This window comes from Orbicella faveolata, unplaced genomic scaffold (assembly GCF_042242905.1).
Source record: "Orbicella faveolata isolate gen_17 unplaced genomic scaffold, um_ofav_v1 contig_1, whole genome shotgun sequence".
NCBI lineage: Eukaryota > Metazoa > Cnidaria > Anthozoa > Scleractinia > Merulinidae > Orbicella > Orbicella faveolata.
Window position 1 is genome coordinate 21,025,001 of NW_028301536.1, and position 20,000 is coordinate 21,045,000.

General features: G+C 42.8%; 1 protein-coding gene, 1 long non-coding RNA gene and 1 pseudogene across 2 annotated transcripts; 2 read left to right on the top strand and 1 right to left on the bottom strand.

The window, feature by feature from the left end:
* Nucleotides 1-5,916: 5,916 nt before the first annotated feature.
* On the bottom strand, nt 5,917-6,958 carry LOC149118371 (uncharacterized). The gene is made up of 3 exons (XR_016208887.1): nt 6,772-6,958; nt 6,481-6,579; nt 5,917-5,971 (listed from the first exon to the last, which is right to left on the bottom strand). It is a non-coding gene; the product is annotated as an uncharacterized LOC149118371 (long non-coding RNA).
* Nucleotides 6,959-7,201: 243 nt separating this feature from the next.
* Nucleotides 7,202-9,098, top strand: LOC149118372 (beta-2 adrenergic receptor-like). The gene has a single exon (XM_089295143.1). The coding sequence runs from the start codon at nt 7,782-7,784 to the stop codon at nt 8,370-8,372; it is 591 nt and encodes a 196-aa protein (XP_089151269.1). The 5' UTR covers nt 7,202-7,781; the 3' UTR covers nt 8,373-9,098.
* A 131-nt stretch (nt 9,099-9,229) lies between these two features.
* LOC149118373 (histamine H2 receptor-like) lies at nt 9,230-11,610 on the top strand (annotated as a pseudogene).
* The last annotated feature ends 8,390 nt before the right edge of the window (nt 11,611-20,000 follow it).

The following is a 20,000-nucleotide window of genomic DNA, read 5'->3' on the forward strand; positions in this document are numbered from 1 at the left end:
TTCGCAGCAAAAGCAATCGTTACTTGTTCGTCAGGCAATCAGTGCAAAAGACTCACGACAGAAGCCGCAAGGATTCGCAGCAAAAGCAATCATAAGTTGTTCGTCAGGCGATCACCGCAAAAGACTCACGACAGAAGCCGCAAGGATTCGCAGCAAAAGCAATCGTTGGTCGTTCGTCAGGCGATCACCGCAAAAGACTCACGACAGAAGCCGCAAGGATTCGCAGCAAAAGCAATCGTTACTTGTTCGTCAGGCGATCACCGCAAAAGACTCACGACAGAAGCCGCAAGGATTCGCAGCAAAAGCAATCGTCGGTTGTTCGTCAGGCGATCACCGCAAAAGACTCACGACAGAAGCCGCAAGGATTCGCAGCAAAAGCAATCGTTAGTCGTTCGTCAGACGATCACCGCAAAAGACTCACGACAGAAGCCGCAAGGATTCGCAGCAAAAGCAATCGTTACTTGTTCGTCAGGCGATCACCGCAAAAGACTCACGACAGAAGCCGCAAGGATTCGCAGCAAAAGCAATCCTCGGTTGTTCGTCAGGCGATCACCGCAAAAGACTCACGACAGAAGCCGCAAGGATTCGCAGCAAAAGCAATCGTTACTTGTTCGTCAGGCAATCACCGCAAAAGACTCACGACAGAAGCCGCAAGGATTCGCAGCAAAAGCAATCGTTGGTTGTTCGTCAGGCGATCACCGCAAAAGACTCACGACAGAAGCCGCAAGGATTCGCAGCAAAAGCAATCGTTAGTCGTTCGTCAGGCGATCACCGCAAAAGACTCACGACAGAAGCCGCAAGGATTCGCAGCAAAAGCAATCGTCGGTCGTTCGTCAGGCGATCACCGCAAAAGACTCACGACAGAAGCCGCAAGGATTCGCAGCAAAAGCAATCGTCGGTCGTTCGTCAGGCGATCACCGCAAAAGACTCACGACAGAAGCCGCAAGGATTCGCAGCAAAAGCAATCGTCGGTCGTTCGTCAGACGATCACCGCAAAAGACTCACGACAGAAGCCGCAAGGATTCGCAGCAAAAGCAATCGTTACTTGTTCGTCAGGCGATCACCGCAAAAGACTCACGACAGAAGCCGCAAGGATTCGCAGCAAAAGCAATCGTCGGTTGTTCGTCAGGCGATCACCGCAAAAGACTCACGACAGAAGCCGCAAGGATTCGCAGCAAAAGCAATCGTTACTTGTTCGTCAGGCAATCAGTGCAAAAGACTCACGACAGAAGCCGCAAGGATTCGCAGCAAAAGCAATCGTTGGTTGTTCGTCAGGCGATCACCGCAAAAGACTCACGACAGAAGCCGCAAGGATTCGCAGCAAAAGCAATCGTTACTTGTTCGTCAGGCGATCACCGCAAAAGACTCACGACAGAAGCCGCAAGGATTCGCAGCAAAAGCAATCGTCGGTTGTTCGTCAGGCGATCACCGCAAAAGACTCACGACAGAAGCCGCAAGGATTCGCAGCAAAAGCAATCGTTAGTCGTTCGTCAGGCGATCACCGCAAAAGACTCACGACAGAAGCCGCAAGGATTCGCAGCAAAAGCAATCGTTACTTGTTCGTCAGGCGATCACCGCAAAAGACTCACGACAGAAGCCGCAAGGATTCGCAGCAAAAGCAATCGTCGGTTGTTCGTCAGGCGATCACCGCAAAAGACTCACGACAGAAGCCGCAAGGATTCGCAGCAAAAGCAATCGTTACTTGTTCGTCAGGCAATCAGTGCAAAAGACTCACGACAGAAGCCGCAAGGATTCGCAGCAAAAGCAATCGTTGGTCGTTCGTCAGGCGATCACCGCAAAAGACTCACGACAGAAGCCGCAAGGATTCGCAGCAAAAGCAATCGTTAGTCGTTCGTCAGGCGATCACCGCAAAAGACTCACGACAGAAGCCGCAAGGATTCGCAATAAAAGCAATCGTTGGTCGTTCGTCAGGCGATCACCGCAAAAGACTCACGACAGAAGCCGCAAGGATTCGCAGCAAAAGCAATCGTTACTTGCTCGCCAGACGATCACCGCAAAAGACTCACGACAGAAGCCGCAAGGATTCGCAGCAAAAGCAATCGTCGGTTGTTCGTCAGGCGATCACCGCAAAAGACTCACGACAGAAGCCGCAAGGATTCGCAGCAAAAGCAATCGTTACTTGTTCGTCAGGCAATCAGTGCAAAAGACTCACGACAGAAGCCGCAAGGATTCGCAGCAAAAGCAATCGTTGGTTGTTCGTCAGGCGATCACCGCAAAAGACTCACGACAGAAGCCGCAAGGATTCGCAGCAAAAGCAATCGTTACTTGTTCGTCAGGCGATCACCGCAAAAGACTCACGACAGAAGCCGCAAGGATTCGCAGCAAAAGCAATCGTTACTTGTTCGTCAGGCAATCAGTGCAAAAGACTCACGACAGAAGCCGCAAGGATTCGCAGCAAAAGCAATCGTTGGTTGTTCGTCAGGCGATCACCGCAAAAGACTCACGACAGAAGCCGCAAGGATTCGCAGCAAAAGCAATCGTTACTTGTTCGTCAGGCGATCACCGCAAAAGACTCACGACAGAAGCCGCAAGGATTCGCAGCAAAAGCAATCGTCGGTCGTTCGTCAGGCGATCACCGCAAAAGACTCACGACAGAAGCCGCAAGGATTCGCAGCAAAAGCAATCGTTACTTGTTCGTCAGGCAATCAGTGCAAAAGACTCACGACAGAAGCCGCAAGGATTCGCAGCAAAAGCAATCGTTGGTCGTTCGTCAGGCGATCACCGCAAAAGACTCACGACAGAAGCCGCAAGGATTCGCAGCAAAAGCAATCGTTAGTCGTTCGTCAGGCGATCACCGCAAACGACTCACGACAGAAGCCGCAAGGATTCGCAGCAAAAGCAATCGTTACTTGCTCGCCAGACGATCACCGCAAAAGACTCACGACAGAAGCCGCAAGGATTCGCAGCAAAAGCAATCGTCGGTTGTTCGTCAGGCGATCACCGCAAAAGACTCACGACAGAAGCCGCAAGGATTCGCAGCAAAAGCAATCGTTACTTGTTCGTCAGGCAATCAGTGCAAAAGACTCACGACAGAAGCCGCAAGGATTCGCAGCAAAAGCAATCGTCGGTCGTTCGTCAGGCGATCACCGCAAAAGACTCACGACAGAAGCCGCAAGGATTCGCAGCAAAAGCAATCGTCGGTCGTTCGTCAGGCGATCACCGCAAAAGACTCACGACAGAAGCCGCAAGGATTCGCAGCAAAAGCAATCGTCGGTCGTTCGTCAGGCGATCACCGCAAAAGACTCACGACAGAAGCCGCAAGGATTCGCAGCAAAAGCAATCGTCGGTCGTTCGTCAGGCGATCACCGCAAAAGACTCACGACAGAAGCCGCAAGGATTCGCAGCAAAAGCAATCGTCGGTCGTTCGTCAGGCGATCACCGCAAAAGACTCACGACAGAAGCCGCAAGGATTCGCAGCAAAAGCAATCGTCGGTCGTTCGTCAGGCGATCACCGCAAAAGACTCACGACAGAAGCCGCAAGGATTCGCAGCAAAAGCAATCGTTACTTGTTCGTCAGGCAATCAGTGCAAAAGACTCACGACAGAAGCCGCAAGGATTCGCAGCAAAAGCAATCGTCGGTCGTTCGTCAGGCGATCACCGCAAAAGACTCACGACAGAAGCCGCAAGGATTCGCAGCAAAAGCAATCGTCGGTCGTTCGTCAGGCGATCACCGCAAAAGACTCACGACAGAAGCCGCAAGGATTCGCAGCAAAAGCAATCGTCGGTCGTTCGTCAGGCGATCACCGCAAAAGACTCACGACAGAAGCCGCAAGGATTCGCAGCAAAAGCAATCGTCGGTCGTTCGTCAGGCGATCACCGCAAAAGACTCACGACAGAAGCCGCAAGGATTCGCAGCAAAAGCAATCGTTACTTGTTCGTCAGGCGATCACCGCAAAAGACTCACGACAGAAGCCGCAAGGATTCGCAGCAAAAGCAATCGTCGGTTGTTCGTCAGGCGATCACCGCAAAAGACTCACGACAGAAGCCGCAAGGATTCGCAGCAAAAGCAATCGTTACTTGTTCGTCAGGCAATCAGTGCAAAAGACCCACGACAGAAGCCGCAAGGATTCGCAGCAAAAGCAATCGTTGGTCGTTCGTCAGGCGATCACCGCAAAAGACTCACGACAGAAGCCGCAAGGATTCGCAGCAAAAGCAATCGTTGGTCGTTCGTCAGGCGATCACCGCAAAAGACTCACGACAGAAGCCGCAAGGATTCGCAGCAAAAGCAATCGTCGGTCGTTCGTCAGGCGATCACCGCAAAAGACTCACGACAGAAGCCGCAAGGATTCGCAGCAAAAGCAATCGTCGGTCGTTCGTCAGGCGATCACCGCAAAAGACTCACGACAGAAGCCGCAAGGATTCGCAGCAAAAGCAATCGTTAGTCGTTCGTCAGGCGATCACCGCAAACGACTCACGACAGAAGCCGCAAGGATTCGCAATAAAAGCAATCGTTGGTCGTTCGTCAGGCGATCACCGCAAAAGACTCACGACAGAAGCCGCAAGGATTCGCAGCAAAAGCAATCGTTAGTCGTTCGTCAGACGATCACCGCAAAAGACTCACGACAGAAGCCGCAAGGATTCGCAGCAAAAGCAATCGTTACTTGTTCGTCAGGCGATCACCGCAAAAGACTCACGACAGAAGCCGCAAGGATTCGCAGCAAAAGCAATCGTTACTTGTTCGTCAGGCAATCAGTGCAAAAGACTCACGACAGAAGCCGCAAAGATTCGCAGCAAAAGCAATCGTTGGTTGTTCGTCAGGCGATCACCGCAAAAGACTCACGACAGAAGCCGCAAGGATGCACAGCAAAAGCAATCGTTAGTCGTTCCTCAGGCGATCACCGCAAAAGACTCACGACAGAAGCCGCAAGGATTCGCAGCAAAAGCAATCGTTAGTTGTTCGTCCAGACGTGCGCTCTTTGGTCAAAAAATTTTAAACTGGCAGAAGTGTACATTTTGATATACAGTTCATCGATAGATCATTCATTTCACGACTCTAGTTAATTCAGGGCACTAGCTTGCAGAATGAAACCGTTGCCTCAACTGGTAGGTCAACGATGAGTTCAAATGAAAGCTGCTTTGGATCGCGTTTATTACCGGAAATTCACTTGCTTGGCGCAGTCAAACACATCGCGCGTTACGCCTGTCAAATTGTACTTTGGCAATATTTTCCGGACACTTGCTTAGTAGTTAGCTTTTCACAATTCTAAAGCAGTGTTTTCAAAATGACAAACGATCGCGAGTTCTGTAATCCTTCGCTGATTTCTGTCTTCTTTAGGCTTCGAAAGATCCTTCGGTTCCTGGTACGGAAATTCAATTATTACATGGTTACACGCAGAACCTACAGGTCCGACCAGTTAGCCTTGTGAAACACTACCAAAGGCGACAAATGATATATTTTTGCTCAAAGAAAGCCGCACAGAAAGACGAAAGTTGTTTCCTTCTCAACTACAAACTGAAGGAAAGTTTAAGAAGGTAAAATCTTGAGTTTTGTTAAATGACAAAGATTTTAATAACATAGACAATTTTAACATTTTACTTATTATGCCAAATAAAATACATTTCATGATTTAACTACCATTTCCGGTGAGCAACGCGCGATAGTCCCTTGTACCCAATAAGACTGAAAAAGAGGGCAAACAATTGACCCTTGTCGTCCGGCAACTTTCGGAAAATTCCATCACGCAAAGTTGCACTGATTTAAAGCAATACAAAAGTACTATGAGCGAGGCGTTGATTGTATGGCACAATGATCCCTTTATCTTAACTCAGAGAGGATAGTTGTATGTCCAACATTGCAGTCCGAGCTAGCGCATATAAACAAATATGCCTACCCTTTATCCACAAGGCAGCTGCTTTGTCTCTTTGGTGAGTCCTTTTCTCAGCGGAACTTAGATCTGGCAGAGGTCTCTTTTCTTTTTTTCTCTCCAGCCTTTGAAATGACTCAGAATGACTGCAAATGTAAATTAACTCCCGGCAATCTTGAATCATGATCAGCGATACATTAATAAGTTTAGGGTCTCAAAATGAAAGCATTTCTCTCAAAGAGACAGCGAACAGTGCGGAATGAGTTCACCAAAAGCATTTCTCTCAAAGAGACAGCGAACAGTGTGGAATGAATTCACCCGACGGCCATTTCTGGTGAACAACGCGTGATAGTCCCTTGTTTTCCATAGGACAAACATTAACTCGTTATGCTAGTACTGAACCACGATTAAGGCATTTAATGTACCCAATAAGACTGAAAAAGAGGGGAAACCATTGTCCCTCGTCTTCCGGGAACTTTCGGGAAATTTTCGATTAAGCAAATTTGCAGATTTATAGCAACCCAAAAATGCTATGAGCGAAACGATGAGTGTATGGTACAATGAGATCACTTTACTTGAATACTTTAGCATCAAGAGAGAAAAGCTGACCACCGATGGAGACGACTAGCGCATATAAACACAACATTATGCCTACCCTTTATCCAGCTGCTTTGTTTGTCTGCGCCAAGTCCCTTTCACAGCAGATCTCGTTTCTTTCCTTTACCAGCGGAGCCCTCGAAATAACTCAGAATGACTGCAAACGAGGAATGTAAATGAACACCTTAGAGTCTAGGTTCTCATGCCGCCGATACCTTTTTAAATTTAGTTGTCTATAAATGAAAGAATTAATGCAAAACATACAGCGAAGAGTGTCACTGATTCCAGTACAATGTACCATCACTGCCCCGTGTGCAAGCAAGAGAATTATAGGAATGAATTTACTAACCTGCTAGTTGCTTTCCACCGTTTCTTTATAACTGCCGACTGCTTGCAGCACAATAGCGCCAGCAGCGGTTTTCTGAAGTGACGGCTTCTTCAGGCCTTTGGAACGACAAACGAGCGGAGATCCTGTTCCATTGAAAAGAACGTTTTTAACGGATTTGGCCATTCGAGATACTAGTGTTATTACGTCATTGAAAATGGCAGCTGCTGATGTTATGCAATTTTTACTGGTTGATGAAAAAGATAAACCGCAATAATCTGACAATGGAGCCATCATTTTCGGGCATGGCATCGCGCGCGCGTTGATTTGCATTATTTTTGTAGCGCGTGGCGCTGGGAGTAAGTACGACCGCTTGCGGTTTATCTTCTCACGGCGGAAGGCTTTAGACTTAAGAGCTCACTCACGCGTTTTTTATGTCCCAGGACGGAAGCAGTTTAATTGATTGCTTTTTCGAAGAAGTCACAGCCAGGAAAAACAAACAAGTCACGTTTTTTCCGGTTAGGGACAGTGCTTTAAATCAGTTTTTAGCAAGCGAGACGCTGAACGAAAATCCCAGCCAGTAAATGATCTAATGCTAATATTTCCCAGCCAGCGTAACTACAGCCTGTCGAGCGGGTTTTCTGTCGAGCGGCTCCGTCGGGTACTCCTGGAAGGAGTCGAAGAAAAGAAAGAACGACAATATAAAGCCATCTTGACCGAACAAGCTTGGTCAATAAAGGATTTATTATGGAAAAAGAACACTATTTTCCTGCGGAACAGAGCGGGTAATCCCGAGCGGGCATGATAGCGCTATCTTTCAACGCAGGATTTGATGCATTTTGCCCGCTCACGGAGCTAGCCATATTGTTAGGATGCCTAGTGACCTGAGACACCAAACTTGCTGTGTTCCGGAATTTCAATAATACTATCGCAGTCAGTTGCTTTCAAGTTGCCGTAATGATCTGTATCTCGTTTCCTTAGATTTAAAGGCCTTAAACACTTTATCAGGATAAACAAGAAGTTTTCAGTCAAAAATGGCAGGGACATTCGCCGGATCGTATTGTAGTTCTCACAGCACTCACTATTATCCCGCGGCGCAACAATTCCCGAGGGCCTACTACATCTTTGCCTGTGTTGTTAGTGTGATCCTCTCCGTTTCATCAACGTTGGGTAACACTATGATCCTACGCACTCTTCGCAAGTGTCAATCTCTTCATTCCCCATCAAAAGCTTTGTTATCTAACTTGGCTCTGACGGATCTTTTCGTTGGACTGATTGTTCTTCCACTGTTTACAGCTCACTACTTGATGATTATCTTAGAAATGTCCAGTTATTACTGCGCTATTGCTATCACATATGGAAGAACATCAACCTTTATTGTTGGAGTTTCGCTCCAGACTATTGCTACAATTGCTATTGATCGATATCTCGCGGTTCATCTTCGCTTGAGATACCGTGAACTCGTGAACTTGAGACGACTTGTCTGCATCCTTGTTATAGAGCGGATTGCAACCGCAGTCTGGTCGGGATCCTGGTTTTTGAGCGTTCTAATCAACATGTATTCTGGGACCGTCGGCTTGTTGTTTAGTGAACGGCAGATATTTGTTTATTCAAAACGCGGCTGAATCAAAGCGAGTCACACATTAATTTACACGGTAGCTTTATTAATTATTCCAGTTTATCTTATTATTATTATTATTATTATTATTATTATTATTATTATTTTAATGCGTAAGCCTTGTGGCGTTTTTGGCAAAGTTGACACTGTTGATATTCGACTGACGCCTTTTGTAATTTCCTGCTCACTTCGATTTTTAAAAAAATCGCGATTTCTTGATTTTTTTTTGTATACCTTCAAAAGGATCTAATATCCTTAAAAACTATCTTCTACATAAGAACGAATCATTTTAGTATGGTATATATAGTATAATGTATATCAGTATAGTAAATACTTGAGCTGACTTTAATGCATTGTCATTTCCTGGAATCATGAAACAGCGGCGAAGCACGTAGAATTTCCAATCTAAATTCAAAATACTGATTTATCTTTATAAAACCTTCTTATTATGGGATCTCATATTACGGTTGATAAAATGTTGGTGGGAAATATTGTATTACAGTAGTTATCGCTAACTTACTGCACCCGTAATGATAAGAAGTTGCAAAAGGGCAGTAATGTTATCTCTTGGCCTTGATATTTCAGCAGCAGAGGATATAATTTTAAGACGAGTTAAAATATATTACGGTGGCACAATGTCCTGAGTGTCCTGAGCCCCATGACAAGATTTGTATGCAGAGATGACAAATATGGCAAATAGCACATTTATGAAAATAAAGGTCATTGATCGAAAGCATGTTATTTACAGTTCTTTGGTATTTGACCGACACTGAAGTCACTCGAACCATTTGATTTCATCTGTTGTTGAATCTGAGCAACATGGCGTCGAAGAGCACGATAAATACTGACATAACAACTCAGTCCCGAAAGTATTGTGTGTTTTTGCTTTTTTTTTTTTTTGGCAAAGTGCTGATTAGACAATCACGATATTTTACATTTCCAGTCATGAAAACTGCGTTGGGAAATTTGAGGCCCGCAAATTGCCTCAGTAAAATTTTCAACGTTCAACTGTAAATAAGCATTCCTCAGAGTTCTGTTTCCTCTTTTCCATTCTTTCCTTTTTGCTGATACGTGACTTAAGAAGTATGTATGTTTCAGATTTTTGTTTGTTAATATACTCGAAATTACATCCGTTTGTTCTCATGCAGCCTGTATAAATATGTACAGTTTAGTACGGATAGATGTAAGAAGAACAAAAGAACGTTACATTGGTTAACAGCAGAACCAGGCGAGTTGACTCCTTCCACATGTTGCTCATGAGCTATTCAGTATCTCGTTTCCTTATGTACAGTTGAAGACCTTAGTTTATCAAGATATACTGCAAGAATATGACAGGGACGTTCGCCGGATCATATTGTAGTTCTAACAGCACTCACTATTATCCCGCGGCGCAAGAAATCCCGAGGACTATCTACATCTTTGCCTGTGTTGTTAACGTGATCCTCTCAGTTTCATCATCGTTGGGTAACAGTATGATCCTACTCGTTCTTCGCAAGTGTCAATCTCTTCATTCTCCATCAGAAGCTTTGTTATGTAGTTTGGCTCTGACGGATCTTTTCGTTGGACTTATTGTTCTTCCACTGTTTACAGCTTACTACTTGATGATCATTTTGGAAATACCCAGTTATTACTGTGTTATAGCCATCACATACGGAAGAACATCAACCTTTATTGCAGGCGTTTCACTTGAGACTATTACAACAATTGCCATTGATCGATATCTCGCCTTTCATCTTCGCTTGAGATACCGAGAACTCGTGAAATTCAGACGAGTTGTTTGCATTCTTGTTATAGAGTGGATCGATCGCCGCCGCAGTTTGGTCGGGAATCTGGTTTTGGAGCGCGTCGATCAATATGTGGTTTGGGGTAGTCGGGTTGTTTAGTTGCTACCTTACAACGTCTCTTTGCTACTACAGCATTTGTCGTGGTCTTCGGCGCCATGTTGCACAGATTCGCAGACAAGTCAACTCCAGTGAGTCGACCGATTTTGATGTGGCTCAATACAAGAAAACTTTGAATAACATGCTATGGATTTATGGCCTTCTTCTCGTTTGTTACATGCCACATTTATCATCAGTCCTTGTAATACTTGTTACAGGACTCAGTAATTCCTCTCGGTTTGCCTTACATTTTAGCGGCATTGCAGTTTTTGTTAATTCGTCTTTAAATCCTATTCTATACTGTTGGAAGATGAAAGAAATAAAAGAAATAGTTATTGCGAATATAAATGTTCTTCGAGACGTTGTCATATAAGATATATGATGTTCGGCAGAAACAACAATGAAACGTTATTATTTTTCTTCCTGTTTCGATGAAGCAATGGTAGCTGCACTGAATATGGTCAATTGTGATATTTAACCTAGGCAAATAACATATAAGAGAGAATGACTCTACTGATAAGACCAGCTGCTGGCAACCTCATGATGACAGAGTTCTCACTTCAAGGACACTGGAATAGACACTCAACTAGAGGGATTGGTATTACCGCGCACACTCAATCTTCAGTTCTTCGAATCTAACCGGGAAACGCTAACATCTCATGGTAAAGAGCAGTCTGAAACGACAGTGTAAAAACTTTTAATGTTTAATTAGATTCAGACTTTCTTTTTTATTTGCGCGCACCGTATTTTTTTCGATTTTCTCGATCTTGGCAGTGCAAGAACAAGTTTGACTGTCTCATTTATGAAATGTTTTTTATTAATGAACTGAGACCAAGTCTTAATGCACAGTCAGACTCAATTCGTGCCGCGAAAGTTTTTAATCATTTTTAACTATATTATTCTTGCATGCATTTTATTTTTCTTAACACCCTTTTTTACATTTTCATACTTTACATACTTTTACTTCTTTTTTTTATGTATACTTATGAAAACATTTTTATCTTCGCTTTTAAGCTTGATAATGACCGAAGTTCGGTCGAAACGTCGCGCGCTTTTACCGTTAGTTTTAACTTCAAATTGTTTAAAAAAACCCTTTACTTATAAGGATTTATATATACACGAAAGTTTTATACAACTGGGTGGAGAGAGGCACTGTGAGAGTAAAGTGTCTTGCACAAGAACACAACACAATGTCCCTGGCCAGGACTCGGACCCCCGACCGCTTGACCTGGACACGAGTGCATTAACCATGAGGCCGCCGCGCCTCCCACAAGTTCAGTCTAAATGAGAAATATAACCGCGGTCATTATTCACAAAGTACGCTGGAGTGTTCTCGTTACTTTCTCGTCCCAAAACAAAAAACAAGCACGGTTAACAAGTATTTTTTATTTCATTTTTTAACGTTCAATGACTTCACAAGAACTACACTTACCAGCAAGCTAAAATCATATTGTTCATGTTTGCAATATTTTTTATTTATTTATTCAACTTTGCCTAACTAATAGACCATATTCGTATTCTCGGTATTGGACTGGAACTAGCTTGCAACTGAGGCTAATGTGGGGAGTCTTTTTAACTGCAAATGACATTCATCTCTTTTTAATGATATTCCACCCCATGAGCCTCCATTGTAAGCTAGTTCCAGTCCAATACCGAGATACGAATATGGCCTATTAAATCACTTATATACATAAATTTCTTTATTATTAGGCAGGGAGACCACTACAGCCTAGCCAATTACAGTGGATTCCTCGTAATATCCGTGTCCCACTAAAGTTAAATTTTGCAAAACATTCTTGGTATTCTCAAGCTGATTGTTGTAAAATTATGAATGTCAAAACCATGTGACATACTTTCTGCATATTTGCAATACAACCTTTTCATAATGCAACACTCAAATGTTAACTGAAGAAGCACTACAACCAAATTACCTTGACACAAAATGCACTGCTGACTCACTAATATTATACATATTATGAGCAACAACTCTGACTGGGTGTTAATTTGAGATTGGTGATTATGGTGAACTCCCATTTAATGGCAGCTTCCTTGTTCGACAGACTGTAGAAGTCAATTGACACTATAAGTACAAGTTAAAATAATAATAATTATTTTCCAATGTCAATCAAAATTAATTAAATGTATTCCATTTTAAAATTCATAAGCAGTCTGTATAAACAGCCTGTAATTTGATTTTTGTTTACTTGCCCTGTCACACTGTAGATGTACCACTTGAGCTTTCAAAAAGGCTTTCAAAAAGTTATTTCAAAAATTATCAACTTAATAAACTAATTATAGATCAAGTAAATGTATGTAGGCATTGTATCCATGACTTCTTCATGGTTTCCTTTAATTTCTGCATTTTTATGGACCGAGAGTGACGCTCAGTGGCCCCTTGATAAGTACGCTAGTCTCCGTATCAAGCCGGGTCTGGGTACTTTTGCCTAAACTTTTGCCTAGCTAGTTCCGAAGAATTTTAAGCTAAGTGGGGGAGGGATTCGAAGTTGGAGGCTGAAAATGACACAAAGAACGATAAAAATTTAACACTGATGTCACATTATTCCGATTTATGTTTCATGTTTATCATTATTTACCATTTGTGGCCCAGTACTACAGTACAACTACTACAAGCTGCATAACGTGAGGCAGCTAACGGTCTTGAGGAGCAAGCCATTTGTTGATAAGCAATTTTCTCTCCTCTGACATATTCTCCCACACATTTTCAGTCTTTCTAACATCTCTTCCTCGATTAATGACTGCACTGCAAGGCTTGATACCTATCCGCCCTGTGTTCGCGCGATAACCAGACTGCGGACTATGGTTCAACTGATAGGCGATAACGGTTTGTTACTGACCATCGATGAACTCTTTGGTGTCATCTTCTTCTCCAAAGCAAGATTCCCTTTAGTAATTGAAGGGGTTTGTAAAGTTAAACTCTTTTGAGCTCCTTCGCCGCAAACGTTAAGTCTTTCTTTGCAAGCACTGTCATCAAACTTCTGCAATCGTAAGGAATCCACTGTATTACTCCTCGCCAGAATATGTTTAGAAACCACCCACGACCTCCTTCGATGGAGAATAGCCCCTTTGGATTGATTGCTAGTCGCTCCTCCTGTAGTTTTCCCTTTCAGTTCTCTCGCCATTGTTGAACTGAATTTTTCAAGTTGGCAACTTTGACTGTTATTTTCAGGCATCTTTGAAAAGAATACTTTGTTGCTCCATGAAGAAGCGGAACTTGATTGGAAACTTTCTTTGAGGATCGAAAAGTCCACATATTTTTCTTCTCCGTCTAAACTGTCCAATACCTCAGTGTCTTGGGAAGAGTTTGGCTTAAAGGGTAATTTTTTGAAAGAAAGTAAAATAGCCTTCATCTGCGGAGACATTGTGAGCTTCTCCATGACGTAGCTTGCTAGCACGAGAACAAATTCCTCAGTTGTTGGAGTGTTTTAGAGTGTTATTACATGTTTGTTTGTTGAGACTAATCAAACCGTAATATCACTAGCAGTTATGTTAAACACTGTTTGCGTACTTGTTCGTTTGATTTTTCTTCTTGTTCAGGTATTCAATAACGAACGAGAAGAATGTCATTTATTCCGATATCAGATTCATTTCTCCTCAGAAAAATGATTATGACCTTTCTTCTAGCAAACATAACGTGCTTCTCGGCAATTCAAGGCTGCGGTTAATTTTGTTATTCTTTAGTATTACACTGGAGGAGTTATTTGCATACACGGCTTATTACAATGCGAAAGTGATTAAATTGGTTGACATAGCGAGTCTTTGTAATGATGTACAGTTTGGATACTCTTCGTTAAAAGGTTTTTAGAGAATGCTGCAAGTCAAGATCTCTTTTGTTCTGGAGATGATTTGATCTTGGGCTTACAATCTGATCACCAGGTTATCATAACCGACATTACCCTGTGATTCAGACATTCCGCTCTCTCTCTGCTCGGGGAGAGACGAGAGAAAGAGAAGGGGCCGGAATCTCTGTCTCGCAGAGTAAACCGGCGTCGACTGTAGAGAATTGGAACTAGTTATTATAGAACGATAGGGGACTGGCACTAGAAAAAAGAAGAATGTAATCCAAGATGGCGTGAAACTCTACGAGTGCGTATTAAAAAGTTAGATGCTCTGTTGTAATTTGTCGTTTGTTGGGCGTGTGGACTAACACGACCAGATAAACAAAAATATCATCCGTTGACGTTTTCATTCAGCCTTGACGAGTTAAACCTCTATCCGCAAATTTCTCAGTCGCCTCTTTAGTTGAACTCTTTATCGTCCTTGTAATATATAAGTTTTCCGCCAAAATGCAGGATTAGTCAAAATGAGCACTGGAACAGATCCAGGGCAAAACCATGACATTCCAAAACTGGTCAACAACATTTGAACATTTTTGAACATTTTTAGTCAAAGTCTAAAAGTTACAGCAACCACGCCCCCAAACAAGCGAAAAGACCACTCCTGGGAACGAGGTTGAAGTTACAGAGTTCAAGACACAACGACCTTGAAGGAGGCCAATCCAGCTATCTTGACCTCAGGCTTGGCCGATAAACCGGGCTATATTTAAAACTTCATGCTTATGTCGCGGTTTTGCTTATGTCGCCGTTATGTCCATAGGGGACATGTTGGCATAAGTATAAAGTGCTCGGTGATTGGCTGAAAGTCTTTCGCTTAGGCTTATGCTTATGCCAACCATGTGCCCACTGGACATAACAGTGACATGAGCATAAGCATAAGCATGAAAAAGGGTTTTGATATGCTTATGCTTATGCATATGTTCGACCCTCCCCACTACACTATAAATATGATGAAACGGAGGACATAAATAAACAACTGCGTGATCCGCCACAGTCTACAATAAGCTGCCTCGACACTCGAAGGTCCGCGATATTGCATAACACTCAAACAAAGCATTTAAAAGCATTTAAGCGAGGCTCTTCGTTTTGTAGTTCGAGCTGGCCTTATCTACAAAACGAAGACCCCATTGATTGATTTCGTGTCAGCTGACAACGAACAAAGCATTTAAGCGAGGGTCTTCGTTTTGTAGTTCGAGCCGGCCTTATCTACAAAACGAAGACCCATTGATTTCGCGTCAGTTGGTGTCTGAAGAAAAGCGTTGACCCGGTTTGACTGTCTCTGGTTTGATAGGCCTGTAAAAAAATAAGTCTTCGTTTTTGGGTCTTAGGTCTTAGGTCTTTGTTTTGTAGACACCCCTTCGTTTTTGGGTCTTAGGTCTTAGCTCTTAGCTCTTAGGTCTTCGTTTTGTAGACATCGCACCGGTATTCGCGGAGGTCACGGGTTCGAATCCCGTTGAAGCCCTGATTTTTTCAGGCTTCTTCTTTCCGAAAATTTACTGCGATGATCATTCTTCACTTTCAGCTACAACTGCAGTTCAAATATGAGTTATTTCATATATACCTCATATCATTTCACTCCTCACGGGAAGATATGAACTCAATTAATTGACCTCGCTCCCAATATGTGGCTTCATAGCTCAATTGGTAGAGCATCGCACCGGTACTCGCGGAGGTCACGGGTTCGAATCCCGTTGAAGCCCTGATTTTTTCAGGCTTCTTCTTTCCAATTGCTTTTAAAAATTGGAAAATTTACTGCGAGATCATTCTTCACTTTCATACTTTCAACTGCTATTTCCTGCTCCCTCTTTAGTTTGAAATTTTACCAGGAATAGACTGCAACTTTGTTAAAACATCAGTAATACGCGCACTCAACTTCCTCTGACTCCAAATGTCGACGACTTGCTTTTTATTGTGCGGGAAATTACCGACTCCATGGGGATATAATCGCTCTTCATCAAACATAATAGATTGACAGTTTTCTCGCCCTTCCCGCTTTTCGACCAATGGTATTTCACTTCGCTCAGACGAAGCAGAAATGAAAAAATTACAGAGATCAGGGCAGGCTCACTTTCTTGGCGCCTCTTCACCAGACTCCTTCCCGCCGGATCGCTTTGCTCTTCGCCGCTCGCGCGTGTGACTCAAGGTGAGCCTGCTCGCAGGCTACTACGGCGCAGTCATCTGGATCCGACCGCCGAATACACGCACAAAAAGTCATGAAACGTTTACGGCGAACACTGTTGAGCATTGTCTTCATAGGCACAGTGATATTTAGCGCAATCTTTTATGTCGTACGGTTATCAAGTCTTGAATCCGAAAAGTACAGCCTTTATGTGTCTGGTTCCACAGAGGCACGGACCTGGGAAAATGGAAGCAGCAACACGGCAACATTACGACGTCCAACAATAAGGATAAAGATGCATCAAGCAACTCAGTTGCGTGAGAAATTTTTCATCGCATTTGCATTTGGCGATCAGTTAACTCGAGCCACAGAAAATCTTCTGGCGCTCGCGGCTCTTGCCAGATATGGAAATCGCAGTGTTGCTGTTCCATTTGTCAAAGATTCCATGTTTTACGGCACAAAGATCGATCAGAATGCAGGGACGCTCTCTCGATATTTTGACTTGAACGCACTGAACCAAAAACTCGATTCCTACGGTTATGGATTGTTTAAAGGATGGAGGCATTTTCAGCAAAGTTGCAATCAAAGCCTAGATGTATTGTTGAATGTACTTACCCCGGATGGTAGCTCACACGCTCACTTGTCAAACATCCAAAAACAGGTGCTGAAGAAAACTGGGTGGACGCCATGTATTTCGCATCTGCAACAGACCGGAGACCGGTTCAAGGGATTTAATATCAATCAAACAATTTGCATCGATCCTGAAATTTTAACATCGTTACAACAGTTAGAAAGCGACGTTTTACGAGGTTCTAGTTGCGTTGGTTTTGTAGAGTGGAGAGGGATTGGGATCGGCCGCTGTCATTTTCCCCTTTCTTCTGACAAAGTACCTTCGCCTTTGAGTGTTAGGCCCGAGGTTCCATTTAGCCATAAACTTGTGCAAGTAGCGCAAGATTATGCGGTCAGACAACTTAAAAACAACTATATTTCAGTTCATATTCGCTCCGAATGGGTTTTAAGAAGGCATAAATCAAACATAACGTACTTGCTTGATTGTTTCGATCAATTAACTTCAAGGATACAGAGCACTAAGCAAAAAACTGGCTTGGAGAAAATATTTCTTGCCACCGACTTTTCAACGTTTGGATCAAAGTCGTATACTATTCGACCTGCGCAAGAGAAAAATGAAATGTTGCACAAATATCTGGATAAACTGCTTGAGAATCTTCATGAGTTTGACCCCAGAACAGTGGAACTTTCGGATAGAGGCTCTATTGCGATTGTAGAGATGAACATTTTGTCTGCCGGAAAGAAACTGTTTTTGGTTGGAGGTGGCAATTTTGAAGACTGGATAAAGGATCAGTTTGAAAAGGTCAGCGACCATGCTGCTGAGAAAATTTGCTATCGTGAAAGGCCAGAAAGAAATACGGAGAGAGCAGTGTACTGAGCCATCAAGAAGGCTGCTTTACAGTTCGTGGAACTACAACAAAACAAAACAATAACAAATAACGTGTTATTTGAAGAACTGATGTGAGTATTAGGAATATAAGGAAGGCATATTCTTTTAAAATAGTTTTACTCAAATAACTAGTCAATTAGTTATTTTTCTTAAAAAATTGGTTAGTTATGTTCAGATATTTGTTCTGTTTTATTCAGTTAGTTATTTTCTTAGGCGCATTGAGTTGATACTGATGCGCCCTATATCTATATGTATATAAAAATGTAAATATTATTATTATCATTGTTGTTTACATTGGTCAATGTACGATGTAAAAAGCCGGGTAAAGAGCTGATCAGTCAAGAAACGTTGTCGAATGGAATAATTTGCCTACAAGACTAGATCAGTTTTGCGCCATACTGATTTCATGAGCTTGTTTCTTCCATTCGCTACTTTCAGCGCGGACTGTGCTGGTTCAATAGCCGTTTCGCTTAGTGCACTGTGCGTGATGCGAAAGAAAACCTCGCGGTTTCATTACGGTCTCGCGCGACTGACTACGCGAAAGAGGGACTTCTCATAGTCTATATATGAACGGCCCAAGTTGTAACGAAACAAATCCCCAACAATTTTTAGGACGCTAAGGACCAAGACTACGAGTACCAAAAAGGAGAGCAGCATTTTGAACTCAGCAGAGGCTATATTACCGATATTGCTGGTTTTCAGTGTCACGCCGTTCAAAATAGATCAAAATAAAAATCAAAACCGTTCAATAGATAAAGTCCAGAATCTGGGAAATGAAAGAAGGTAAATATGCAAAGACTCTCACCAAGTGTCTAGTCACAGCAATTTTTCTTATGCAAGATATGCGGAGGAATTTTTTACCCAAATTTATCGGGCAAATTTATAGAGATTTGTATGGAGACGCCATGCTCAGGTGCCAATCCGTATGGGCACCAACATGGCGGCCGGAAACCAACAGAAACATCTGTCGCTGACTTTTGCTACAAAAGTGTGAATTTATCCCTGGAGGAACTCTAAAACATTAAAATAATACTTTTTCTAAGACATGAACCGTTCAGATAGCCAAATTCCCCGAAATAAGTCACTTTTTTAACCATCGTGACTGCTCTCTAGGTCGTCATGTAATGCCGCGTCACGCAAAAGCTTAGAAATTCAAGTGTAGTGTATCACAAAACCGAGAACCCATTCGGAGCGAAAATTTTTATAAATATTAGTTCTCAGCTGCTCTTATACATCATTAAAGTAAAATCTCAGGCAGATCACTAGTTTTGTAGTTTGAATTTTAGTGACGTCATGTGAAAACCAGCTATTCTAATATTTTAATATTCAGGTCACGGCTGGGTTGACTAATCAAAAACAAAAAGGTGTATTTGTTTGGCAGCAGCTTGTTTATGTAATAATTTAGCAGAAAGAAGACCTGAGACAGAAAACAAGTCGTTTAGATTTACCAGATATGTTCTGAGTTTGTGGAAAAGAAACAACAATTATAACAAATGGGTAACAAATTATTACAGACTCCGTAGCTCCAGAGTGAATATACTTGTGAAAATACCCTACTGTGTAATAAAACTGGTATGGGTTATTGAAGAAGCGTGACGTCAAGATATTAGGAGAATCGTTGTTTACAATATTTGCCTCATTACCATAAGCAAACAGTTTCTGATGGAGCTACAAAGAGATTAATCACGCCTGAATATTGAAAGGGCACAGCACGATTAACTGTCCCAAAGAATTCGAGCGCGATGTATTGAATACTTTTTGTGCGACGTGGGTTTAAAAGCTCAAAATTTTACAAAGAATGTATGAGCTCATTAGCGCTTTTGCCACACAGAAATTTTGACGTTTTTGAAAGCCAATTTCTCCTCGAATATTACACCCAAAGACCCAAAAATTTCACCACTTACTAAGTTTCACAAGCTCTTTAAGTTTGTCTAGTAAAATCGTGTCTAGCATGATGCCTTCTATGCGTAAAGTCGTATGTTAATGAGGAAAAATGTAAACAATGACGTCAGCAAAGATTCGCCCATAGATATTGGCCAAATTATTTTTTGCGTGTTTATCACTGGAGCGAGAAGGAGTCGAAGAAAAGAAAGAACGAGGCTAATATAAAGCCATCTTGACCGAACAAGCTTGGTCAATAAAGGATTTATTATGGAAAAAGAACACTATTTTCTTGCGGAACAGAGCGGGTAATCCCGAGCGGGCATGATAGCGCTATCTTTCAACGCAGGATTTGATGTATTTTGCCCGCTCACGGAGCTAGCCATATTGTTAGGATGCCTGGTGACCTGAGACACCAAACTTGCTGTGTTCCGGAATTTCA

Bases quoted from the DNA above. Each gene is read 5' to 3' on its own strand.
- LOC149118372 (XM_089295143.1), top strand. From the start codon at position 7,782: ATGGCAGGGACATTCGCCGGATCGTATTGTAGTTCTCACAGCACTCAC.